This window comes from Panthera uncia, chromosome D1, assembly GCF_023721935.1.
Source record: "Panthera uncia isolate 11264 chromosome D1, Puncia_PCG_1.0, whole genome shotgun sequence".
Taxonomy (NCBI): Eukaryota; Metazoa; Chordata; class Mammalia; order Carnivora; family Felidae; genus Panthera; species Panthera uncia.
Window position 1 is genome coordinate 37,852,015 of NC_064808.1, and position 27,521 is coordinate 37,879,535.

General features: G+C 48.8%; 1 protein-coding gene across 3 annotated transcripts in view; it reads right to left on the reverse strand.

The window, feature by feature from the left end:
* NAV2 (neuron navigator 2) overlaps positions 1-27,521 on the reverse strand; it is a 395,678-nt gene that overhangs the window by 65,485 nt on the left and 302,672 nt on the right. For all 3 annotated transcript variants that reach the window (XM_049617765.1, XM_049617772.1, XM_049617756.1), the window contains 3 exons: positions 10,605-10,743; positions 2,548-2,839; positions 1,098-1,800 (listed from right to left, as the gene is read on the reverse strand). In XM_049617765.1, the coding sequence (XP_049473722.1) occupies positions 1,098-1,800; positions 2,548-2,839; positions 10,605-10,743 (1,134 nt within the window). The remainder of the gene's footprint in view (positions 1-1,097; positions 1,801-2,547; positions 2,840-10,604; positions 10,744-27,521) is intronic.

Here is a 27,521-nt window from a genome sequence, read left to right on the forward strand (position 1 = left end):
AACAACAAAGAGCAGCTCAAGAGGACCTTCCCCTGAAAAATTAATCATTACTGAAATTCTAATAATCAAGTCCAGACAAAGACCAGTGAACTGCTTCATTATACCTTTCACATGGCAGGCTTCTTCTGAAGTCTTTTCAAACATTCCTATTCGCCCTCAAATACATACACGTGCACATAGTTTTTATTTTTCACGACTTAATTTTTTATTCTTGGGACTTCTACTCTTTCCTGTGATAAGACATTTCCAGGGAAGATGAGTTCTGCCCTATGCGGCTGCAGTTTGAGGACGGTCCGGTAGCCATTATAACGAGGCAATATAAACAAATAGAATTTGTCTAAATTTAAAAGGACTTGTTTAAAAAATAATAGTATTTTCACACGAGAATTTCCATTCGGTGTGGAAATTAGGGAGAATGTCTTTTTGAGGTAATAAGAAATTAATTTCTCTTTTTCAGAAACACTTCTGCTTTAAAAGGTTTTTTTTTCTTTCTTTTTTTTTTAAATGAAGCTCAAATTTCAGAGACAAATTTGGAATTAAGCATGCAGTATGAAAAAAAGTAGGTGGGGGATATACCGGGCTATTTGAGAGAAGGATCTGGCTGAGATCACAGTCTGGCATAATGATGAAGAATCTCACCCACAGAACTAGTAAGACAAGGGGGTAAAAAAGCCCTCTGCCTTTCCCTCTGTACCCACCCGGGTCTAGGGGTATATTAAGATCTCATCTCGGACAGTAGCCAGCTTTGACTGCGTACTTCCCATGGGCCAGATATGGCTACACAGGTTAATCTTCGCAAGCACTCTTGGGTAGGTGTTCCATTTTACAGATGAGCAAACTGAAGCAAATGGTTAAGAACGGATACATGGTGGCTACTTAAGGTGGACTCAGGATTCAAACCCAGGATGCTGACTCAGGTTTTTCATCCCAATATGGGAAAATATAAATAATCAACTGACTGCAAAACTGCTGGCAGGATCCAACCAAACAGAAGTGGAGAAAAACAGAAGCTCTTTTCACCAAGGCACAAAAAAATTATTCATTCAGGAGGCCATTCCATGTACTCCAGTTCTGCTCAGTGCCGTCTACCCCCTTACCTGCGGAGCGTGGGAGAGGCCACATCGGGGTACTTGGCCCCTGGCTGGAGAGCAGCCTGAGCCGCACTGGACATAGGCTGGGATGCTGGGTTCACTTTCACAGAGTTACAGGAAGCCACACTCTCGTTGTCGGACGAGATGCCTTTCTCCTTATCCGTCTGGTTGACCAGACCCGGCAGAGAACTGCCCAGGGCCGTTTTGGAAGGCTCCCTCAGCTTGGGCACCGGCAGGCCTGCGGACTTGCTGCTGATGTTGGAATCTATGCTGCTGGTGCTAGACCTGTTCCCAGCCCCGTTCCGGCTGGCGGACTTACTGGGCCTGGGCAAACTCCGGTACTGCAAGTTCGTCCGGGAGCTGAGAGCCAGATACCCATCGTCCTGATTCTGAGCCCCATCCATGCTCGTCTTCCGGCCGGTAGACCGACCGACGAGCGCAGACGACTTTGGGATCTTGCCCAGCGTGGCCGACCTGCTGGTGACAGTAGCACCACTGGCTGTGATCATGGCCAGACCAGCGGCCGAGCCGCTCTGCTTCTTGAACCCAAAGCTGTTGGCATTGGCAGTGGGCGTCCTGGAGCTGCCCGAGAGGGACTTCTTGGACTCATCACCACTGCTGCGGCCTGCGTCGGACGGGGACCGCTTCACCTGGGAGGCTTTGGGAGACAGCCTTCCTTTCTCAGACACCTTTGCATCGTCTGTCTTTCCTAAGAGAGAGAGCAGCAAGGTTAGCTTGCAAACCGAGAAGCCAGCTTGTATGACTCCTTTTGTTAAAAACCCTCCCCTCCTCCAAAGAACTGGTTCACTTTTTCCTTGGGGAAAGCAGTAGCCTTGGGAGGCAAAGGAAAGAGCTTTTTATAAAGATAATCGAGCCTACCACTGTCACCGTGAGCCTTCTCGGAGATGTCAATGGTTTCGTTCCTTTGCAAAAGCAGTCTAAATTTACCCAGGACAAAGCAAAGCCAGCCAATCACTGCTATGTCTGGGAAAGAGATCCTGCCCTTTCCTGACCTCTCCTTCTCTGTCCATTAAGATGCTGTCCCTAACAGCACCCTCTGCCTTCCTGCAAAAACACCAGCTTTGTTTACACACATCCCTAAATCACAGACAACATTAACTCGACATGAAGACAGCTCGTCAACACGTGCCCTTGAAAAGCCTGCACTGGGGCATGTTGGCTCTTCCCTAGCACATGGTGAAACCAAATCAACACGTCTCAGCAGCAGGACCACCTTTGGAGTTTGAGGCTTGCACACTTATGTATTTCCGCTTAGAAAAAGGTAGAGATGTGAACCTTTCTGAAAGCTGGTTAATAGCAGAGTCTAAACTCTAAGAAGAAATACCTGAGCATTTATGGGGACTTACAAACAAGGTCAAGTTCTCGCTAGAGAAACTGCAGTTTTGGTTTTCAGACCGACAAGTGCAGAGGTGAGACAGCACAACCTCTTACTCACCAGTGCCTGGGGTCTTGAGCGTGCCTGCCGGGGCAGCTGCCTTCGTCCTGGGCATGGTGATGCCCACCTGAGCCGTCATGCCTCGTCGCCACGAGCCCGTCTGGGAGATGACAGAATTCTTCTTGCCCGACGTGCTTTTGTCAGACTCGTCAGACACATCCGAGGGATTCCGCCTCCACTTAGACCCTGGCTCCATCTTTATGCCGCTGTCTGACCCTCCGTCTGACTTCTTGACATCATCGCCCGACCACAGGGAACCCCTCTCCACCTGTGAGTGCTTCTCAGCGTCGGTCTGTGGATGAGACTCTGAATCAGTCCTTCCCAAATGCCAGGCCAGGAGCCCCTCAGCCCAGAGTAAAAATGCCAATACGATGAGAGGTAAATACTTGAAAATGTTTGGGCCTCTGCAGTCTGGTTATCTTGCTAGAAAGCCTGTTTTGGTTCAAGGAAAGTAGAGGATATAACTATGTCCAAGAAGGGAGTACGGAGGGAGAGTAGGAGGGGCCAGGGGATTAAGGGGGACAGAGCCCCACGGAGGAGAACCATGAGCAGATGGAGACGTGGGGAGAATTCAGCCAACTCTCTGCCACCTGGCTTCTAACTCCGGAGACCAATCTTCATCCAGCATCCAGCCTCCTGCTCTGTTTCCCTTTGTTCTGCCGTCTTCCTATCACTCCACTGGCAGCAGTCTTTGAATACAGCACAGCACCACAGTCTAACACACAGCCCGAGCAAGCGAGGGTGGCTGCAAGTTCCACACGGATCAGGGAGAGAGAGGGGCTGGGAGGAAACAAATCCTCAAAAGCCACTCCCCCCACCCCCCTGCCCGTGCTAGTCAGAGGTGCCCGCTCCCACCCGGCTCCATTTATATGCCACCGCTTTCCTCCTCTTGTGGGATTTTGTTCAGACAAGGGATATAATTAGCCAGCTTTCTTTGGAAGAGCCCTGACCTGCTGGCCATGGAACCCAGGAGGGGACAGAAGTGTGATGTTAATGATTCACTGCGGTGAAAAAGCGCAAAGCTAACCAGAATGCTTTGGGGGCCTCCCTAGGGGGCTGGGGCCAGTTGGGGGGGATGCCAGGGGGGAGAAACAGTGCAGAGAATGGGGATGGGAGTTAGCAACACTTTAAGGTGGCCACCCTGAGTTACACCTCCTGTGTGTGCTATACTCAAATACCAACGGTGGGCAATGCCAGCAGGGTAGGAAATGAGAATGATACCCTGGCAAGAATCTGGCCTAATGCCTTTCCTCCCAGAGTAGTACCCGTGCCTTCCTCTGCAGACACACTGCCGAATGAGACAAAGCTAACTACAGACAAGCAGCCCCAGTTAAATCGCCTGTCAGCACCGTGGCCTCTCTACCACCCCCACCCAACCCCGCACCCCTTATAAATTCGTCTCATCCATCACGGCCACCCTGTGTGTGGCTTCGCTTGTTTCGCCATTCCTCAAACATATACTGAGTTCCTTCTGGGTACTAGGTGCCAGAAATAGGAGGGGGACAGGACGCTCACTCCCTGACTGTGGGAAGCTCCCCATTCACCTGTGGCGAGGGACACAAGACAGGGTGTTCCCACATCCGAACACAGAGCAGGAGCTCAACCAGGGGACCAAGGAACACAAGCTTTTCAAGGTACTGCACACTTCAACAGAATGATCTCTGATCCTGACCACTCTCTGGTCAAGGAAGGTAAGGACAGCACCCCTCAGTTTTACAGACAAGCTGAGACCAAAGCTACCCACTCCCAGTCCTAGTCCCAACTACCACAGCCCGTGTTCCTTCCTGTCAACACTTCAGTTTGTTAATTCAACCAGAATATCCTCAGCTGTCTGCTGTTTGCCAGGCACCATGGACGGTCTGAGGATCTGTGGGTAAGACTAATCTCTAGCCCTTCTGGCATTTGCAATCCAGTGAAAGAGGTAAAGGTTGGATAAATACAAATAAATGAGTTGTCGTGAATTATGAAGAATCTTACATGAAAAAGGACACGGAGTATGCGAGTGAAGTACGTTGATGTAATTTAGACGATGATGATGAGGGTGGGGGATGGCAGTCAGGTAAGGCCTTTTGGAAGAAGTGCCCTCAAGAGTGACAAGAAACTTACTGAGAAGAGTTTAGGGAGGAGGATGCCAGGCAGAGGAAAGAGTACATGGAAAGGCCCCGAGGCAGGAAAGAGACTGGCTCTGGAAGGATTCAATCCACAAATATTTACCGGGTGCCACTAGATGCCAGGCAAACTTACAGGGACTAGGAATACTACAATGAATAAGAACAAGTCCAAGTCCTTGATTTCCTGGAGTTTACGTTCAAGTACATTCTGACCCATTCTTTTTTTTTTTTTTAAACATTTATTTATCTCTTAGAGACAGAGAGAGACAGGCATGAGTAGGGGAGGAGCAGAGAGAAAGGGAGACACAGAATCCGAAGGAGGCTCCAGGCTCCGAGCCGTCAGCACAGAGCCCGACACGGGGCTCGAACCCACGGACCGCGAGATCATGACCTGAGCTGAAGTCGGACGCCCAACCGACTGAGCCACCCAGACGCCCCCGGACCCATTCTAATGCACTCTAGGAAGTACCGAGAATGTAGCACATACCACAGTCTGGGTTACTGTATTATTGTTTTCATGCTCTCGTACCTTATTTTCCCTGATCAAATTGTAGCAATGCCAAAAGCAGTAGCAGTAACAACTAACATTTATTAAGTACTTACTATGCGCTGGGCACTGGGCTAAAAAAAAAATCTCTGAGGAAGTTACAGTTCATGTTCTCAATTTTACATAAGAAAGCTGAGACACAGAGTAGAAAAGAAAATTGCCCAAGACCACACAGTGAAAAAGCGGAGACACGAGGATTCTAGGGAATCTGAAACGCAGAGCCCATCTCTTAACCACTCTGCCACACGGCCTTCCCGGAAAAGAGGTCCGAGGACATGAGACATTTCCGCATGCCTAGCAACACCTAACACAATACCTACGCCCAGTAGATTCTCCTTCCGTACTGGCTGGTTGGCTGTTCCCCAACTCCAGCCGTGGAGTAGCTCCAGCCTAGCCTTGGGTGCGACCCCCCAGAACGCTGACGTAACCAGAGGCAGAGAGCGCGTGCGTGGTCTTGACCCAGGGCTGTGGTGTGAATCCCTCTCTAGAAAGAACAATCGTCCAACCATCACAGCCCCAACTTGGTCCAGGGCGGGTAGCCTTCCCAGCTCTACTCTGTATAGCGGGCATCTGTCCTGGGACACTCTCTTGGCTCGTATGGGGGCACCACTAGGGATACAACGAAGAAGGCCCAGTGTCTCTGTTCCCAGAGCTGAGAAGCAAAGGGCGGCAAGCCAGCTGCAGGGGGACGTACAAAGAGCCGCTCCCTTCTCTTGGCTCTCAATGCCCTCATCAGTTGTTCTCATTTCAAATGGCGCCTAATTTTGAGAAGATTTCCCTACTGCCCCTACCTGGAAGTCCACTCACTCCTTCAACATCCCAGAGGGAAGGCGGGGAAACAACCATACATAGGTGGGGAGGAGGCCCGAAATTCTGGAGGGCTCACCCCTGAGGGCCCAGGTCGCTCCGGGATCACAGGGGGGAAAGTGAGAGGGTGGAAGCCAGGTGGGCCTGAGAAGCGAGGTGGGGGCCACATGGCCCAATGTGGGGGGGAGAACACGGGCATGGCGTGAGCTCACATACTGGGTGCTGCCAGTCCTTTGTTGTGTGTGACCCTGAGGGCGCGGCTTACCTCCTCTGGGGCTCTGACCTGTGTATAAAATGGAGATACGACAGACGGGAGTCTTAGAGACCTGATGAGCTAAGTGTGGAGGAACTCAAACAGTGGCTCTTTTGTCAGCAACTCTCCCACCTCTGAAAATCCCTAGCACTTGGTTGTCCTTCTTTAGCATTTCTCCTGTTTCTGTGTTGCATTAGGGTGAACAGGGTACTCGTCTTCCTGGCTTTGGGGCCACAAGCCTCTGGAGGCCAGGACCCTGCCCTCTTCATGCCTACATCCCCTGCAGATCAAGAAACTGAGAGCTTCAACTATCATAATTACAGAAAACATCAGCAACGTCAGCATTATCCCTGGCCACTTCTCTTGCCAGGTAGGCACCGCGTCCCTCTGCCTACGTTATTAGTTCATCTAATCCTCTGACCTTGTACTATTATCACATTTCACAGACCAGGAAAGTACAGGGGTGAAGAAGGGAAGTAACTCGCCTAAAGTCACAAACAGCAGCACCTAGCAGGTGAGCAGAAGGGGCGCCCCTCCTCCTCGCCAAACCCTATCCCTGAATCCAGTCTAACATCCAGAGAACATCCAGAGAGCCCCAGGCTCATTGGAGGCCACACAGGACAGGAATCCCTGCCACGGAATTCAGAACTTTATTTCCTGGAGTAGCAAAAACTAAACTCACACGGAATTATCTCCCCCGCCTTACATATTTTACTAAAAACTTCACAGGAAGTGAAAATGTAAGGCGGTGTGCCATAGGCCTCTTTGGACCTTGGCACCTGGGATGAAATGTTCCACAGACCGAGAGGAAACACTGAGTGACCAAGGGTGTGAATGGATAGACGATTACATGGGGGAGAGATGCGTGGGTGTTTGTTAAAGCCATCTGCCACCAACACATCGTCCTAAAAGTAAAACGCGGCACAACAGAAGATGAATTGCAAAATATATTAAGAACACAGTCAAATTTTGGTTACTGACATGAATGGAGGAGGGAGGCAGAGGGACAGGTAACCCAGAGGAAGGAAGAAAGGAAAGAAAGAAGAAAAAGGAAGAAGAAACTTGAGTACCTACCAAGAATTAGACACCGAGAGAGCATGTTGAGATAAGTATTTCCATGCCACCACCACACTCGTCCTTCAAGACAAGTCTAATTACCGTGATGCTATGGACCAGGAGGCAGAGGCTTGAAGAGTCTGATCAGCTTATCCAAGGATGCCACAGAAGCAGGAGCTCAACCCTGACTTCAGAGTCTTCTCCTCCTCCCTGACACCGCAATTGGTTTGGCTGCTCAAGCAGACTCACCAGTGCAAATGGGGAACGTCTACCAAGAGGCTGTCAAACCTCAAACAGGGAGATCCTCTGCCCAGCCGCGCAGCAGTGACCGGAGGCCCAGTGCTGGACACCTGGGCATACGCGTCCCGCTGAGGGCACCCTCCGTGCCCCTCAACATCCTCGAGGAGAACAGTCACTCAGAGACAAAGGGGACTTTCATCTCCCAGGGACGGCTCCTCTGTTATCCGCTCCGCTAACGAGGCTGCTCCTTAGGCTTCTGAACAACCTTCCCGATCCTTGGATGTATTTCCTTTTAGCTGTTCCTCAGAGGCTTTCCAAATTCGAAAACCCAGCCGGGCAACCTGTCCTCAGCCTGCTTTCCCACTGGACGCACTGACCTGCTGCTGCTTCCCGCCTCTCCATGCCTTGCCTGGGACACTGTGTGCTCCCCGTTCGATCGGGGGAAACCAGTCTGTGACAGAAACCTGAACGAGCCCTGGGGAATGATGGCAGCGCGCATCTTCCCGTTGCCTGATGCTGCTCAGAGAGGAGTAATGGCCCTTAGCTTTCCTCAGAGTGGTAAGAGGGGAGGAGTGGGGGAGGCTGCAATTTACGCTGATTCAAATATTTGGAGATGCTCCCTGGACAGGAACAAAGAGATGCCAGAGAAACCACCTCTGCAGGAATCCTAGTAACCATGGGTGCAAGTCTGCCTTTATTTTATTCCAAGACCTACCTGCTTAATTTTTCTTTAAATATTTTAAACTCAGGTAGTTTTATAGCAAAGAAAAGAAAACGACAAATATAACCCCTTGCATCCCTTGAAATTAACTTTCTAAGCCTGATCAAAAGACATGTTTGTGTAATATTTGAACCTTTTTTGAGGTGACATTTTCTGGATCAAAGCCAAAGACGGTCAAAGAGGAGGAGGTCCTGGCATAAACCAGACCTGAGTATATCAAATAGGAAATCATTTGCAGATCCCAGAGGCTTACTCTGTATCAACGTGGGAAACAGATACCAATTTTGGCTCTGCGGGAGGGAAACAAAGGACAAGGAGATTCTTCCAACACAGGGTTTTGTTGGTTCAACGTCATCTTAAAAGCAAGACTCATCCTACCTCAAAAGTAAACAAAAGAGAAACCTAATGATTTACTCATCTCTCCCTCCCTCCCCCCTTTCCCTCTCTTTCTCCACCCCCGGCCGTCCCTCTCTGTTTCTCCCTCTCTCTCCTCTCTTGGTTCCCCACCTCAGTATCTAAGGAGAGTCTAAAAGCTTGGTTGTTATTGTTACCCTGAAATTAGAAAGAGTCTCAGAAAAAAAAAAAGCATCCATGAGGAAAGGAAAACAGGTAGATACCGTGACAGTTGGCAAGGGGTAGGCGGCAGGGACACAGGCTGGCTGGGTGTTTCTAACTTGTGTCTAATCACTGATCAGTGATGCTTCTTAGGCAGTGATTTAAATCTCAGGTGATTTAGATCACCTTTTTAAATAGAAGTATAACATCCATATACTAAACGCACAATCTTAAGTACACGGCTTGAATGCATTTTATAAAATTAACATACTTCTATAACTACCACTGAGATCAAGATCTAGAATATTATCAGCACCTCTAACATCTCTGTGCCTACCCACGTTTTTTTCCCCTTAATAACCACCACAATTCACCTCTCACTCAACAATAATTAGAAATTCTGGCAAAAGTGCAAATTCAAAAAGTCACAGGCAATCCCAGAGCTAACACCTAATATATTTCCTCAGGCAGTCAGTGTCCACATTTCTGTGGGACAGAAGTACTCCCACACTCTGACATGTTCTTTATTTAGCCCTGTCCTCAAAAAAAAAAAAAAAAAAAAAAAAAAAAGATACCTTTGAAAGCACAGAAATTTCCAAAGCAGGTCCTATCTTGCAGAGAAAGAGCTGAGAAAGGAGACGAGTGTGGAAGGGAGTGAAGGCAGGGGGGCAGGGTCACTTTTGCCCTCCCTGAGAGCCTTCTGGGAGACTGGCCCAATCAGACCTTCACGTGGTTTCACTGGAGGTAGTGGCCCCCACTGGTGGGAGGGACCCACCATGAAAGTTCCCAGTCCCAGTGCCACCACAGTCGACCAGTCCTTGCGCTGGTCAGTCCCAACTTGGAGGCTGGTCATGAGGAGGGCCCCTCAGTTTTCCACTAGTAAAACAGGCTTGCTAGAACCAGTCCCCCTGACCACCAAGGAGCGCTGTGAAGGAAGTGAACGTGCCCACATGAAGCTACTTTGGAAGCAAATATAAGGTGGTACAGTACCCGGGGAATACAATCTCAGAGTTTCCAAGGAGGGGTTGAAAACTAACCACCTGGGCGTCTGGCAGGTACACTGAAGGGCGCAGCTGGCCAGTGGCAACTGTGGCACACAGGGACATGTGTCTGAAGGGTGGGGACACTTGGACACCTGTTGACTGTTGCCATGCGGAGAACACAGATTCAAGAGAGCAAGAGCTTCCGATTTTTGAGGAGAAGCCAGAATCTCATTTTTCAGGTGAAATGATGCAATTTTAAAAAGAGAAGGATACCATAAAGCAAAGAAAACCCACCAGCAGGAGGGTGTGACCTACAGATTGACGGTTGCCAACCTCTGGGCAGGACAGGCTGGTCTTCCAGCCCAGGACTGTCAGTGTCTGCTCCCACCTCATTACTCTACAGAGACCAGCATGTGCCCTGGACGGCAGTGGCTCCTGGGGCCCAGGAGGGGACACACTCCAGGTTCAGAATGACCAACTGAGTCCAGCGTCCTCTTTAAAACAACAACAACAACAAAAAGACGATTCTGAAACTAAGGTTCAGGAAGGAAATATGGTTTTATCAAGGCCTTCAGAGACAACGGTGAGGCGTCTCCACTTCTGTTTCTGGTGCCCCATTAGTGACTCCCTTTCTCTCGCAGGTGGAGAAATGAGTGCACGGGCACTGAGCGGACCGGGCCTCATCTCACGGACCTGGGGATTCTCCTCACCCCACATGGCCCCCTTGGTCCACAAGCGCGAGGCTCCCTGCTGGCAGGGGCCTTTGGGGGAGCCTGTTCCTTACCTGCACATCGAGGTTTTTGCGAGAGGAGGCAGGTGTGTTGGCATAGGAACTGATGGAGGAGCTGGTGTTGATGTCATCGGTGCTGAGGTTGTCTATGGTGTCGCTGATGCCGCTGCTGACGGAGCTGCTGTCATCCCAGCTGCTGAGACAAACACATCCTGAGCACAAAAACCTCACGTTGCGTCAGCTCAAGCCAACAATGTGGACAAGTGCATACCATCCCTGAAGGGTCCCTGTGTCCTAAGACCCCAGGCAAAGTTCTTGCGCCCCTGATGTGGCTCATCTCAAGGGCACCACCTTTTTTACCCTTGCTCTTCTGGATGGGCAGATGGGTGAAATGGCTGAAACAAACCTTCCCGCCAAAGGAGAACGCTCTCCGGAGCAGAGGTGGCTGACCCACCCACCTCCCACCCCCCTCAACTTTATCTCGGGAACTCTGTAGAAGCCGATGGTTACTTCCCAGACCCGGCAGCGAAGGAAGAGTGACGGGTGTGGGGACTATTGCTGGAAGCAGGACAGGGAGAGTCAAGAGCAGCATGCTCCCTGGGGTGACACTGGGAAGACAGGCTGCAGTCCGAATTCTCTGGACTCCACTCCTGAAGTGAGATGCCAAGGGAAGGAAAGCCACGGCAGTCGGCAGAAGCCTGTCAACTCCATTAGCAGTTGTACCTCTAAAAGCATCCCAGGATATATCTAAAAGAGTTCACTTCCCAACCCACAAATCCATTGAGACCACGCCTACTGCTCAAATCAAGTCTCCAAGCAACTGTTCTTCCTCCTCCTCATCACCGTCTCCCACCACCACCAAGACTTTCAACCCATCACCCAGTCCTGCCACGTCTCCCTGCAAAATGTATCCCCGTGCGCACAGCCCTCTGCCTCTCCTGCCGCTGTGCCCTTCCGGAGGCTCTCAGCACCCCCTGGGTTACTGCAAAGAGGCCACCAGTCCCGCTTCTCCCTAACAATCTGTTTTCCTCACAGAAGGCAGGACGATCCTTCCGAAACAGGAACATATCCTATGGCTCCACTGCCTAATAATACTTGAGCAGGGGCTTCTCAGGCACTGAAAGCCCCAACTCCTTACTCTGCTGCTCAAGACCCTCTGATCCGGCCTCCCTCTCCAGTCCGGCCTCGTGGGTTCCTGTTCCTTCTAGGCCAACAGGGTTCTTGTGTTCAAGACCCTACATTTGTTTTCCCTCTTTCTGGACACTGGCTCCTGCCTCCTTCTCATCTCGCGTGTTACCTCCTCAGAAAGGCCTCCCCTAGTCCTTGCATCTACAAGGCCCACCTCCCTCCCAACCAAGCCTGCTGCACCTTCTCCTCTGTTTGCTTGCAGGGTGGCAGGCACACAGCAGGTGCTCGGTAAACACTTGTGGATTTAAACTCATGGGAGTGAAAAGTCGAGTGCTCCACAAAGTAAGCTTCCGACAGAAATGAAACCCCATCTACTCGATCTAGTGGAACAAGGTAACTATTACTGTTTTTCTATCGCACAGGTGGAGAGACCGAGGCTTAGAAAGGTAAGAAAGGCGGGGCGCCTGGGTGGCTCAGTCGGTTAAGCGTCCGACTTCAGCTCAGGTCACGATCTCGCGGTCCATGAGTTCAAGCCCCGCGTCGGGCTCTGGGCTGATGGCTCAGAGCCTGGAGCCTGCTTCCGATTCTGTGTCTCCCTCTCTCTCTGCCCCTCCCCCGCTCATGCTCTGTCTCTCTCTGTCTCAAAAATAAATAAAAATGTTAAAAAAAAAAAAGAAAGAAAGGTAAGAAAGGCAACGCTGCCCTAGACCGACCAGCTAGCCAGTAAAAGGAGGAACAGAACCTGGATCCAGACGTTTGTGACTCCAGAGCTACCTCTTTACTGGGACGCCAAATGGCTTTCCATTACGTCAACTTTCAGTGCACGTCGGAGTGTGGCACGGCTCACTTTCTCAGGAGGAAGCCTGGGCTTGGAGGGCCTCACCGCAAAGGCCTCCTCACTCCCTGCCTCCGCCTGCAGGGTGAGTCTGTCCCCTCCACCTCCGGGCACACGGTACATGATTAACCCCTCTAGACTGAACTCATGTTCAGTGAGACAGGACAAGCTCTGACGAAAAGTTGCCACCAGCTAGGGGCTCTGAGTTCAGCCCCCTCCCCCAGCTCATTCTTAGACAAGTCACAACTCCTGTGCCTCAGTTTCCTTATGGGTGACACGTGGATGATACCACTAGGCTGGCTACCTATGTGAAGCTCTGTGGCAGAAAGCGTGACCTAACAGATGGAAAAGGACCCAAATCTACTCTCACAAGTGTGTGTGTGGGGGGGGAGGGGGGTGAAAAATCACATGAGTCTTTAATTGCACCTGTTCTCTGGAGTTACCGATGTAATATATCTAAGATTTCCTATAATCCAGGGAAGGAGGAGGATTGAGGAGGGTAGGGTGGCTGGCAAGGAGGAAGGAGGGAAGTTAGGAACAGATGCCCATAAATCCAAGCCCCAGAGATTCTGCTCTGAATTTGGACTCGCTCCTCACGTATGGCCTTTCAACGCCAAGCTGTTATTCTGGAGGCGAGTGTGGCACTGACTGTACACAAGATTGTTCTCACGCTGGTGCCCGGAGCATCACGGGGTTACCCTGGCTGAGCCGGCCCAGATGGGGAGAAGCCAGGGTAGGTGGGAGTGGGGAAACAGTGACAAGGATGAAGGGGCAGGGACCCCGAGGGAAGCCCCGGCTGAGCAAGAGCATTCTTTCTGCCAGAAACCAGCTGTCCCTGCGCCTGGAGAACCAGTCACGCCTCCTTCACTTCTGGATCCTTCGGGATACTGGCAACGCTAGCTAGATGTAAAATCGGCTACTTGGAACTTGCCCTTTCCCCCAAATTCAGGGTGGAAGTGGCCATGAGCCACCAAGATCAGAGTCGGTGAGTTCCAAGACGGACTCCAAATACTTCCAGGAGACGCCCTGCGATAACAGTGCCACCCTCACAAGGGAATGTGGGCTACCTGCTGGCTCTTCTGGGCCCCTCTTAGACATTCACGTTCTCTGTACACGTCTTCACAGCTGTGAAGTGCTGGGATGATCTCTTTCACTTGGCCTAAAACACAGTCCCCCAACTTGCGTGACCACACAGGAGATGCTGAGAAGAACGAAGCACAACTCGGGAGGAGATGAAGGTAGAGCCTGAACTGCCAGCGGCCACTCCATCGTCACCTGCCCAAGAAGGCAGCAGAGTCGGGGGAGTGATGTCGTGTGAGCGCCCGTATGGAGCCATACCTGAGGCTCCGAAGAGACAGAAGCACCCCTGGGAGACCGAATGTGAGGATAAATCCATTCTTTTGCTCCAAACGAGTTTGCTCAGGTTTGTGTCAGCTGGTATCCTCGCGCTACCGAATGGGGAACTGCGATGTGTTTGCAAAAGGACTCCAGGCATGTGGCTGAGAGTCTGACAGGAAAGGCGCAGAAAAGCGTTTGGAATTCATTCATGCGGTTAACAAGAGGAGTCGCGTCCAAGCAAGTGGCAGAGGAAACTGCGTACGACCTGCACCAGGGGTACGAAAGTCCACTGACCCAGGTCGGGGGAGAGTTGGTGAAAGGGACTACAGAAACTGATTACAACAGAAATGTGAAAGAAACACAGAGGATCTGTGTTTGCTATGTGGCGAGACGAAATTTCAGCTACGAGGCTCAAGGGACCCGGGTGACACAGCAGAAAGAACTACAGTGTATTCAGCAACGGCTCTGGAACAATCACTCTGGAATATGATGTGGCCATCCCTGCATTCTGCTCTTGAATCTGACTGTGAAACACCATACAATGGCCCCGGAGCCTGCCGGAGATGATGAAGGTTTCAAGAGATGAAGGGAGATATGAAGTAAATCATAATATTAATGCTTAAATATAGGATGAAATCTTTGTCATCACTGGGATAATCTCTGTATATGTATAACACTTAAAAGAACAGGGGGGCATATTAAACAATCTAAAGAAAAAGGGTCTTGTGATTTCAATTTTGAATGAGTACTGATTTCTGACTTGAGATTTTTAAGATGAAAGGTTTAAGGACTGGGAGTCAGGCTGTAAAAAGAGTTACAGTACTTGAGAAAACTTAATTTATGACACGTATAACTTTAGTTTATTTGACTTGCAAGAGTTATGTGCTTAGAAAGATTTTGCTTGTTAGGCCAGTAAGTCCCCACTGTCAGACATTTGAAGAGCTCGAGGAAACCATGCGTGTTAAACTTATGAATGCCATCTAAAATGTTTAAGGAAGCTTAATTATCCAAGTTTCCAAACAGTACTAATCATTAAAATTCAATTTGTTCAGTCTAAATTTATAAAGTACTAACCAAGTAACAAATGGAAATCAGCTTAATTTATACAAAAATACTTGTTGTATAGATGAGATCTATAAGAAAACTTAGGTTTAAAAATTAAAGCTTTTGGGGCGCCTGGGTGGCTCAGTTGATTAGGCATCCAACTTGGGCTCAGGTCATGATCTCACTGTTCATGAGTTCGAGCACCGCATCAGACTCTCTGCTGTCAGCACAAAGCCTGCTTCAGATCCTCTGTCTCCCTCGTTCTTTTTGGGCACAAAAGCGCTCCTTAAACATTAGCAAACTATTAAGGCAGATTTCGTTCTGTGAATGAACGAATGATTTCTATATGAACGACCAGAAGAACAAATGAACCCAAGAGAGCACCCCTCCTCTCCAGTTTTTTTTCCCGCTCCAGTTCATCTTCGCTCTACGTTGCAAGACTTCCAAAGCCATTCCAAAACTGCTCCCCAAATCTTGGTGGAAACGACACTGTGTTTGACATCCTTGGGAAGAGAGCTGAATCCCAGGGCCTCCTCCTGCCTCACAGCCTGTATTATAGGAAATTCAGAGGAATGTGGGACGCAGAGCTTGGCTGGTTTCCCTGTCTTTTTCAAAAAATTTCAAGACAGCATATCATGTTTATGCCCTATAAATTCTTTGGCAGAGACACAGACAAATGGCAGGAAGATGCTTCCACTGATTCCTCAAGAACCATTAATGCCAACACATCGTTTCCCAGCCAGATCACAGGCATGTACCTTTTTCACTACTCAGTGAAGTGTCCCCCATTGGTGCAGTCATACAATGGCGCCTGGGAGTGATCAGTGATCCGATTTGAAAACAACCTTCCACCATTTGGAGCCAATGGGTGGGTGGAAGGAACTCCATCAAACATTTGCTATTGTTCTTTAAGGCTCCTAAACTCAACACTTTTGGATCCTGATACAAGGGCTTTGAATTCATCTGTTCATCTTACCCAGTCCAGTCAGCACCCTCTCTGTGCCAGACACCGTACAAGGCAGTGGAGACACAGTGATGACTCCCAGTTGTCCTTACCCCCGACAGCAAGGCCAGTGGATGTGACAGACAAGAATACTTAGCCCAGACACAAATGAACATGTAAATCGGGAAGATGAGCAAAGGGTACCAAGTAGAAACTGCACTGGTTCCAGACATTTCTACAGCGTTTGATGTCTCAAGCCACCAGCCGGGTACCAGCACACGGTAATAGGAATAGCCTGCAGCGTGCCCGATCCCAGGTCCACCGACACCCGCTGCTATACGGCGGTCTCCTTCAAGGCATGGAAGTGGCAAAGGGGCCGGGAGAGCCAGGCCCTGTCCTCAGCCATCCCTAGAACTACTCCACTACTCCTTGTTACTCATTTTCTCTCTACGCCCCAGACTTCCAAATCAGGAGGGAGCTGAATGCAGCCATCCCAAAGGCTGCTTTCTTTTCTTTTCTTTTTTTTAATTTTTTTTAATGTTTATTCATTTTTGAAAGACAGAGACAGAGCACAGGTAAGGGTGGGTGGAGAGAGGGGGGCGGGACACAGAATGTGAAGCAGGCTCCAGGCTCTGAGCTGTCAGCACAGAGCCTGACACGGGGCTTGAACTCAGACACGGGGCTTGAACTCATGAACCGAGAGATCATGACCTGAGCCAAAGTCGGCCGCTTGACCGACGGAGCCACACAGGCGCCCCTCAAAGGCTGCTTTCTAACTGACATCCTAGGAGTTTAAACTCAGAGAAGAGTTGGTACAGAGACAAATGGGCACATGGAAGGTCCCCACGGATCTCAGAGCATCTCCTCTCCTTCAGTGAAAACTGCCCAACAGGTAACTGCACCTTCTAGTCTTTGGGTTTGTTACTTCATCGCTAATTTCACCCCTCAGCTTACTTTTTTTAAGCCCACACAATCTTTTTTCTTTTTTTAGTTTATTTTTATTTACTTATTTACATTCAAGTTAGTTAACATACAACGTAATCTTGGCCTCAGGAGTAGGATGCAGTGATTCACCTCTTATATATGATGCCCAGTGCTCATCCTGAAATGTGCCCTCCTTAATGCCCATCACCCATTTACCCCACACCCCCACCCACCTCTCCTCCAGCAACCCTCAGTTTGTTTACTGTATTTAAGAGTCTCTTATGGTTTGCTTTCCTCTGTTTTCACCTGATTTTTGAGAGGGAGATAGCAAGCAGGGGAGGGGCAGAGACAGAGGGAGAGAGAAAACCCCAAGCAGGAGTTACACTGTCAGCACGTGGGGCTGGAACTCATGAACCGTGAGACCATGACCTGAAGTCAAGAGTATGATGCTTAACTGACTGAGCCACCCAGGCGCCCCTAAGCCCACACAATCTTTTAAATACTTGGAACAGGTGCCAATATCTTGTACATAGGAGACAATTAGCTAGCCCTGAGTAGTAACTGCCCTTTTTAGACAGAGACGCACTTTCCCATTTGACACAACCCCTAGCTAAGCCTCTTCACTCACCCTGCAATTTGAGTTTGCAAACTTTCCTAGAGAGGCAACAACCCAAGTCACAACATAGAGTCTGCGTTAGACCACACTATTTATCCACAAAGGAACAGGATGCGATCTTAACTAATATTTATAGGTACCATTGAAGATGTTTACTAAATGTCAGGTACCCCACTAGGCACATTATATATATTATTCCGTTCCCATTTTCCACTGGATGAAACAGAGGCTTAGGGCCCAGAGCTCATCAGAGGAATGGGATTCAAACCAGACTCCATGTACCCTTCCAGCTCGTCTGAAATCAAGCACATACTGATCAGCTTGGAAATCTGTCTGCTAACCAGCCTAATCACAAAAGAACCTTCACCAGCTGATAGCAACCAAGTGTATCAAAAAGGGACCCCATTTTGGACAAGACACAGCATTTTGACCAGAACCACGGCCTCAACTGTTTGTCTACTATCTCTTGAAATACGGATGGGAAATGATTCGCCAAAAGTGATCAAAAAATCCACTCAAAAATGGAAAGACCCATAAAGCCAGGAGGATCCTATTTCAGTCTTATAAGAGATGCTGACATCACTGTGTCAGGAATTCAAATGCCACTCAGAAGGCTTAAAGCACAATTTTAACAGCCAAACAAGCTATCTGCTATGAAGAACGCAGGTGAAAGCATCATAAATTATTTTAGCTCCTCACATTCCCTGTTTTCCTCCCTGTTGTGGGGAGTGAGCATTCCACACAACCAAGGAGAGAAACCTGCCTTCACCAGTGTACCCCCTCCCCCCTTCCCTGAAGAACCACCTTTAATCTGGACACATTTTTAATATCAAGCTCTTCCGGGGAGTTTCCAAATGCAGCAGGAATTGGTAATGGTCCCGAATTAATGCGATTTTATATTTGTAACTTCATCTCCCATAAAGCAAAAAAGCAAAAAGGAATGATTAAACAGATTTTTCCACTAGGATTTACACACCCATGTGTGAGGAATCCTGGGTTTCAGCTAAAGACTCCAACTCTGAGGAGTTACTGAAGGGTCCAGAGGGTCATTACACTCTTCAAATGGACTCCCTGTGAGATAATGTTGTTTACTCAAGGGAAAGACATGCTAACCCAAGTTGTAAAAAAAAAAAAAAAAAAAAATCAATCAGATTGCAGATACATATTTGTTGTCTGTTCACTGATAAATCACCATGCAGAGAGGAAGGACTCTAACTATGGTTCTCGAAAGCAGTCGTCACAAAGCAGCAGCTCCTCACACCCAACCCCCCCAAACCCCAAAGACTGGGTCCACTTCCAGAAGGCCCTTAGCGCGTCCTCAGGAGCAGTCGGGGGCAGCCCCTGCCCCACTTTCTGCCTCTCTCCTGGTGGCTGAGTGCTCGATTCAGAGACACCAAGGGCTGGGCCCAGGCCTTACCTGCTTACTTTTCCAGTTCTGCCCTAGAATCACAGCAGAGCTCATTTTCACGGCCCTGTGCCCCCCGCCAGACAGCTGTATTCAGTTGCAAAAGCCCAGACTGGTGGAACTTGTTTTCTGGCTATTGTTCAAGGCAATTGTTCCTGTGAAACCCCAGGGCCCGGGCGGAATGAGATCTTTTGGTGTGGATGAGTGAGCAAGCCCAACTGTAGGCTGAGTAGTAACCCCTGGAGAAGGGAAAGGGTTTGGCTACCTTCACTTCCCACCAGACAGGTATGTTAACTATTTCCTTCCCAGGAGGTATTCTCCAGGGCATCACCTCCTCCACCCACTGCTGGCAGTCTATTTAGAAAACCTACCTTCACAGAAAGCAAGAGCACTTCCTCAGAATCCCACCTTTCATTGTCTATCTGGGAATGATAATAGTGTAATAGCCAACTTTAAATGAAGTTCAAAGTTGTGCCAGACCTCATGCTAATTACACGCATTATTTCCTTTCATCCCCACAACTCCATGGTACAAATAACAACTCTTACTGGGGGCTTGCTTCTGTGCCAGGTCCTGTCACTTACATTTTCTCTGGGTACTAACACTATACCCATTTTAGAGATGAGACAATTGAGGCTTGGAAAGAAAGGCCAAAAGGTCATACAGCTAAGAAATGCTGAAGCTGGGATTCAAACACAGATCCAAGAGTGTTCAACCACCCCCGTTTATTTATTCATTTGGCATCCTTTATTCCATGCCTATCATGTAAACAACAAGGACTTCAAAATTTTCCACACCAAAAAAAGAGACAGTTACTCGAAAAAAAGCCATAAGCAAGCCTCCTGTCTCTAGAGTTCACCTTCTGAGATCAGCCTACATGGTTTGCAAAATGTCCTAGAACTTGAGCTCGAATGAAAGTAAGGGCAGACACGAACCCCAGTGAATTTAGTCTCCTCTAGCAGTGGGCCAGGGGACCACTAAGCCCTGGAGGCTCCAGATGGAGGCAGCACACAGCCCCAGAGAGAAAAGTAAAATAGATTTATTTGAAGCCTGGCTCCACCATTTACTTTGTCAGAGGCACCTCCTCCCACTCCCTGCTAGACCCCTACCCCTGCGCAGGAGACCCAGGCTTCCCTTTGTGTGATACGGTGCTAACACCAGGCCCCATGAGCCTCTTGTGGGGACCAGATCAGACCTGCAGGCGCTCAGGAGATAACCAGCTCACGTCAGCTGCAGTACAGAATCCGGGGAGCCTGAAAGGACCGCAGGAAGGAAATGCAGGCCCACGCTACAAAAGAGATGATAAAGTACCAGGGCAGGAACTTGCTTCTCGCGGCTTCGGTGGTGTCCCAGGGGAGAAGCAGCCTCTACAGACGGTGCCAGGTGCAAGGCCAATCACTCGGGGTGGAGAGAAACAAGAGCCCCATAAAGAGGGCTCCAAGGGGATTTAGCAGCATTCAGAATGCCAGGGGTTGAGTTTCACCCCACAGCACCTTTGTCCCATTTTGGTAACTCATTCCTTTAACAAGTAGGTGGTCCCCTGAGTAAGCGTGAAATTCCTCCCTTTGGCTCCAGGGCCTTGGCGGGGCTAGAAACCCCAGAGGGATGCCTTCTGGCCTCATTGTTACAATAGGCACCAGCGTGTCTGCTGACCTCAGCTACACAAAGCCGTCTCCCGTCCAAGGCTCCTCCAGAGAGGGCTGCTGACACTTGGTCCGCTGCCGGTCAGCTTTTGCCAAAGATCTCAACAAACTCATCCTGGTGTTCTGTTTACCAGAAGATACGTGTACCCTAAACATCAACGGGATTCAGCACGTTATACACAGCTAAGGCAAATAATAGCAAACGCCTACAACGAGGTGACAAACTTTAAAGGTGGGATCTAGGCCCGCTGGTGCGTACTTTACACACATTATTCCACACACTCCTTTCTATTACCCTATGAGACACAGACTATTAACGTTTCCTTTATATAAATGTGGAAACTGAGGCTTCCAGAGCCCAGGCCATCTGCCCAAGACGCCAGACCTAATAAACGGAGCTGAACTGGAACCTAGATCTGCCGATGCTAAACCCAAGCTCTTAACCACATTCATTCAACTTAAGAGCAGAAGGAAGGATTCTTTTAACTAGATCCCAGTCATATAAGAACTTACAACTCCCACATGTTATCCAAAAAGCCCAGGACACTTTTTCATGCAATGAAGTTGTTCTTAAAACATCTCCAAGGAGGTAAATGAAAGGGGGGACGGGCAAATCCCACACAGAGCCTTGGCTGGCTGCCTTAGGTCTAGAGTAGGTGAAGGGGGATGCGGAGTCCCAACATTTCTATCACCTACCCTGCCACACCCACGCACTCACTCACTTTCAATTCCCAATACCTCTTTAGAGGTCTGGGACCTCTAATTCCCAACCTGAATGCACAAAACAGAACCACAACTGCCTCAGGGAAGCTGAGAGAGGGGAGTGTCCCCCCAAACCAATCTCCCCGGCCTCGTTTTGCAGTGTTGTCTTGTCGGGGGCCTGACCTTACAAGTTATCCCTTCTGGGGCAACAGGGAAGGAAAGAGAACTCAGGTCCAGAAACAACCGCTCAAAATCAGCTCTGCAGCCCCAAAACACTTCAGCTCTAGCTAATTAGCCAAGCCTAGCACACATGTGAGCAGCTAGTGCCAACCTTGGGTCAGCATTAACATGCCGGGCGTACAACCTCTCCTTCCAGGACTCAATAAATCCAGCTTCCTAGGAGGCAGCCCCAGAGTTCCAGGGCACAGTCCCAGGAGCCCAAGGCCAGCTCCAAGGCCACTGGCTGTCCCAGATTTGACTTCCACTTGGGCTCCTGCCCCGCTGAACCTGGTACAAGCACAAACCCAGTCACCGGCCCAGAAGCCTCAAAGGGATGAGAGAACTCCCAGGCAGGTCCTGCTGCAAAGCAGAGTTGCTTTTTAATATCCCACCCCCGCCATCTCTGAAATAAACAGAATCTGAGAAGCCCAGGCAGGCCACGCTTGCCCGTCTCATGTGCGCTTTGGTGAGTCCTCTGCAACAAAAAGTGCCCTTCGTCCAGCTGAATCCACATTTAAACCTGTAGCTAAAACCATCCCGAGCCATCTGCCAAGCCCAACAAGGAAGGCAGAGCGGTGTCTAGACCCAGGTTCCCATGCCAGCTTGGCCTCTTACTAGCTGTGTGACCTTGAGCAATTCCTTAACCTCTCTTGGTTCCCATTGCCGCACCTCGAAATTGAGGATAATATTGCTGGCTCTGCAAAGAAAATTACATGAGACTGTGTCTGTTAGATGCTTGGAGAGCAGTAGGTGATAATGAACATCTTTTTTTCTCTTCCCCCTTGTCTGGCTTAAAATAGAAACGCTTCTCTTCGGGCAGCGTTATAGCAGCCCCAGCGAATAAGAAAAGTACTCATATTTAAATCTCCCATGCTATCTCTCTTGGAGCCCAGTTTCCAGAAAAAAAAAAAAAAAAAAAAAAAGCCACCCAGTAATTTGCAGTATTAGTAAACATAACCGCAAACTCACCCGGCTTCTTAGATTCCAAACAAAACCTCCAACTGCAAGTCATTTTCATCAGGGCCCTCCAAACCACTAGCAACCCTTGCTGGGGCCCACATGGCCTCTCTCGAGCTCTCTCCTCCCCCCAGATTGGAAGGTCCCCCCCTCAAAAAAAACCAAAAAACAAAAAACAAAAAACCCCTGGAATAAGGATCTAAGACAGTTGGGAGGTCAACACCCAGTTTTTCAGTTTTAAGAGCCTCCTTTGCTAAGTTGGTCTGTAAAAGCCTGACATTCCTCAAATGTCCAGGTGGACCAAGGACATTTGGGGAAGGCTCCGGCTTCCTCCACGATTATCAAGGCTGGCACGAAAGGAGTTGGGGGTGGCAGGGAAAAGGATGCTGAATTCCGGACCAGCCGCTTCCCCCCATCGCAGAGCCCACGGGGATTTTGGCAGCTGTACCACTGGCTGCTCTGCAGGGCTTTCCAATATCACCCAAGGAACGACAAGGCAGGACACGCGGCACACCCCGCCCCAGGCCCCAGAAATTTGAGGAAATCATCCTACCTGGTAAGGTTCCCGGGCCAGAGCATTTCACTACATTGTGGTCCTTAGAGAAAGCGGACAAAGAAGCCGAATGAGTCTCACGATGGCAACTCAGCCAGCCAGCCAGCCAGCCAGCCAGCCGAGCTGGCCCACGTTGGGCCAGGGAATCCCGGGCACCCAGCAACTCTCCTACTGAAGGACCAGTCAGACGGGGATCACTATGCCCCAGCCCAGAAAAGAAATCTGATCCACCAACAAAATTAACCCCTTAAGTGCTGAAGGAGCGAGAGGTCAGGCCTGAGTGCTAGCATCAAGTCAGCTGTGAAAAGTTTCAGCCAGGCAAAAGCTAACACCAAACTCTGAAACCATTACCGTAAAGCACCTAGTGGGAGGGCCCTCGCTATGGTCCCGGGGGAATCTGCAACAGTAGGTCAAGTTGAATAAAACCTAAACGTGAAAAAATATTTTTAGTCCCCCTGGACTGTGCCAAAATGTTGGGAAAAGTCCTTTCAGCCAAAAGTGCTACTATTAACAACGACACAAAAAAACCACTCGTGATAACATTTCTCAGCTCATTCCATAGACCACTGAAAACAAAGTATTTGATTGAAATGATTAGCCTACACAAGTAACTTCTGAACCTAAAGGGGAAGATACCTATTTGTATAGTGAACAATGATGTACATAATTTCCGGTGATGTCAGTTTTGATGCGGTGCCAACAAAAATAGGCATTAATTCCTGATGCTATTTTTTTTTTTTTTAAAGGAGGCTCAGTTTATGCATGGCTACTTTAAACATTACGGTACAAAGGCTGGGAGGGGAGGTGGGATGGGAGAGAGTCCCAGTTCTGGGATGGGAAGGGGTTGCACCGGCTAATCCCTATTAAAACCTGTAATCAAGGAATTCAGAAGGAACTATGTAAACAGATGCTGTGAACAATGAACAACTGTTTTACTATTGAAAATTCAAAAGCAAAATTATGTTATAGCCACAAGCTTTTATTTTAAAACGAAGAAGGATTAAGATGCTCTCCAAAACTCCCAACTCGCTCTCCAAAAAATCCTAACAGTTGGCTCCTGGCAGCTTTCAAAGACTTTCTCTGAGAAAAGCTACCCGCTGCCCCCTCCCTACCCCCCCCCCCCCCCTTGGTTGGCCGCCTCTCTAGAAGGATGGGGGAGTAGGGGGTTGTGTGTGTGTGAGTGTATGTGTGTGTGTGTGTGTGTGTGTGTGTGTGTGTGTGTGTGTTGGGGGTGGGGTGGGGTCAGGGAGAAGTACAGGGTCTTGTGTGGTCAGCCTTTGCTCAGCAAACAGAAGCCTTTCAAAGGCGAATGAAGAGCCATTCCTCCCCCAACCAAGAGGCAGGGAATAAAAGGTCAGCTCAAAAGGGAAACAGGGTCTAGTAGGGCTTCCCAGGTGAATGCAAAAGGCAAACGTGTCCAGGAGCAGAGATTGTAATCTTGAAGGAGTCCCAACCGAGGTTAATCATTCGCATCTCATCCCTCGGGCCCTCCCCCACTAGAAAAAAAAATGCCGCCATCATCTGTAGCAGGGGGGTGGGGTGGGGGGAAGACAGAGGCCAAGGGGTGGGAGAGGGGTGGATTTGGGGAGACGTGTGGCTCAGATTTGAGACAAAAAGTCAGGATGGATCCAAGCTCTGGCTGACAAAGAGGCTGTAAACCATTCTGTGTACTTTCTACACTGTCCTGGGAACTGAATTCATCTTTATAACAAGACTTGATAATCTGGTTGACTTCTGTGTTAATTTGGGTAGAATGAGGCAGTGACTATAAATGCATGAACACATACAGACATATGTATACACACGCACATACACATGCAAAAAATTTCCACTGTTTGCTATACTGTTCCTTGTTTTAGGCAAATGTGTAAAAATCCAGATTAACTGCCAACAGAAATTAAGGGCTGTCTATCCATGCATTTAGTCATTCATTCAACTAACTGCTATTTATTGAGCACTTGGTATATGCCAAATCACATTGTTCTAACTGCTGAGGACACAAAATAGACCGAAAATTCCCTATACTAATGGAACCTACCTTTTAAAGGTGGAACTATAAAATAAATGACATAAAATGTAAATTATATAGTATATCAGTGATAAATGTTAAGGAAGAAAAGTAACACAGGGAAGAGGTTGTGATTTTTGGGGGAGCGTGGTGTCTGAAATTTTTTCATAAGGTGGTTAGGGAAGGCCTGCTGAGGGGATGATTGTTACTGTAGACCTGAATGAATTGTAGAATTTGGTTATGTGAATATCTGGGGGTAAAGAGCCTTCCAAGAGAGGAAATGGTCAGTGCAAAGGTCCTGCGGCAGGATACAACTTACACATTCATTCCAAGAACCACTGTGGCTAGAGCAGAGAAAACAGTGAAGCAAGGGAAACCCAGGAGTAGGTCAGGTCCAAGGGGCAAGGGAGAAAGGGAGGAGGGAAAATACTTAAGGAGAGCCTGGCAAACTGCTGTATCTTGGCTTTTCCTCTCACAGAGGGTGCACGGGAAGGTGAATCAATGGAATTTCTCCTTGAATAAAAGTTTGTTTAAATCTCCTACAACACTAAATATGTTTTAATTATTCAAAAATTTTACAAGGGCAAATTTATTGCACAAGACAATGTGCGTGAAGGGGGTGTCTCAGTCCTTTTTCTGTGGTTAAAACAATCACATCCTTAGGGGCACCTGGGTGGCTCAGTCAGTTAAGCACCTGACTTCGGCTCAGGTCGTAGTGTCATGGTTCGTGAGTTTGAGCCCTGCATCAGGCTGTCAGCTGTCAGCACAGAGCCCACTGTGGTTCCTCTGTCCCCCCCACCTCTGCCTCTCACCGCCCCCCAAAATAAATAAACATTAAAAAAAAAAGAATCACATCTTTAACATGAAATACTGAATTTGTAGCTAGAGGTTCAAATTTAGGCAGGGCGTTTTCATGCTATGAAAGATAACCATCAATGTGGCTAAGAGATCTAACCGGGGGTGGGGGGGTGGGGAGGGGAAGCAAGGTAGGTCAACCAACTCTATCAGAACTGATGACCTTTGGCTCTTTTCAAAGAGCCAATCTTCCCCTGTCATTTCTGAACCTGACTTCTAAACAGGCCAAATTTCAAAGACCTTCTAGAACTCAGAGCATTCTTCTCCATAGAAACAGTGTTATCAATCATGTTAAGGCTCCCAGGTGAATTCACAGAGCCATTTTGTAAACCAAAAAGGAGCCAATAAACTCTGCCCAGGTACCAAAGAGTAGCAGGAAAGAAACATTATTCTTGGGCTACAGTATGTAATTAGAGAAAACAAAAAACCACTGAAGTGATATCTAATGAGTGCTTTATTAAAACAATAGTAATAAAGATACTTTGCTGCTTCCTCCAACGTCGTTAGTTTCTCCCTTTTTACGGACTCTTTCCCACTGGCCATTCCACCAAAATAAAACCAATTTTCTTTAACCCCCATGTCTGTATTCTCCTCTGCAACCACACCAGTCTTTGTTCCATGTTACAGCAAAACACCTTGAGGGGCACCTGGCGGATCAGTCGGTTAAGTGTCTGACTTGGGCTCAGGTCATGATCTCAGGTTTTGTGAGTTCTAGCCCCGCATCAGGCTCACTGTTGTCAGCATAAAGCCCACTTCAGGATCATCTGTCCTTCTCATGCTCTCTGTCCCTCCCCCACTCATGCTTTCTCTCCCAAAAATAAAAAAAAATAAAAAACAAAAAAACCCAAAAACACCTTGAAGGAGCTGACAGCATTCCAACTCCTCTGACCTGTTCTCTCTTCATTCCAACTTGAGTCCCCACCACTTCAAGGAAAAAATGCTTTGTTTCTCCTAAGCGCATCCATAGCTTAGTTTCTGCTACAGCCAATGGCCTTTATCCTACCTGGGTTTTTAGAAGCTTGTAGCATGATGAGAGCGGCCTTCCTTCTTGACTGGGTCTCCTGTCTAGCTTCCATGCCTGGTTTCTTCCTCCCTCACTGCCTGTGCCTAAGTCTCTTTAGCTGGCCCTCCTCCCCTCCTCTCTAGACCTCGAGGGTTCCAGACCTCATCCCCTATCTTCTCTACCTCGTCTTTTCCTTGGGGTTCTTACCCAGGGCTTCAAACATGAGACACAGACAGACAATCCTATTTGGGTGCTTGATGCATCTCAAACCTATTGCACCTTATACGAAACTCTTGCTTCCAACCTCCAGCTTCTCTTCACTCTCCTCTCCCAGTCTTCCGTCTCAGCGAATGTACGACCGTCCTTATCCACCCTTGGTTCTGTCTTCCCTTACTGCCTCCTATATGATCCGTTAACAAGTCCTTTTGGCTACATCTCCCCAGTATACTGTGAACTGGTCATTACTCAGTGTCTACGGTAAGACAGCCTTGGTCTAAGCCACCACCATCTCTCCTTCAACAGCCACCTCCCTGATCATTCAGCTTCCCTCTTGCCCTGCGGGGCTCCAGCCTCCACACGGCAATGACAGTTCTTGTTTTCAAATGTACATCAGGTTGAGTTACCTTCTGCCCCAAACTCTCTAAGAGCTTACCAGGGACTTGGAATAAAATCCAAATTTGCCTAGAAGGTTCTATATCATCTGGCTCCTGCCCACTCTCTCTGCCACTCTGCCCCTCTCCTTCATTATGTTCAACTACAGGGCCTGGGCCCTCCAATGTACCAGCCTCTCCCCATTTC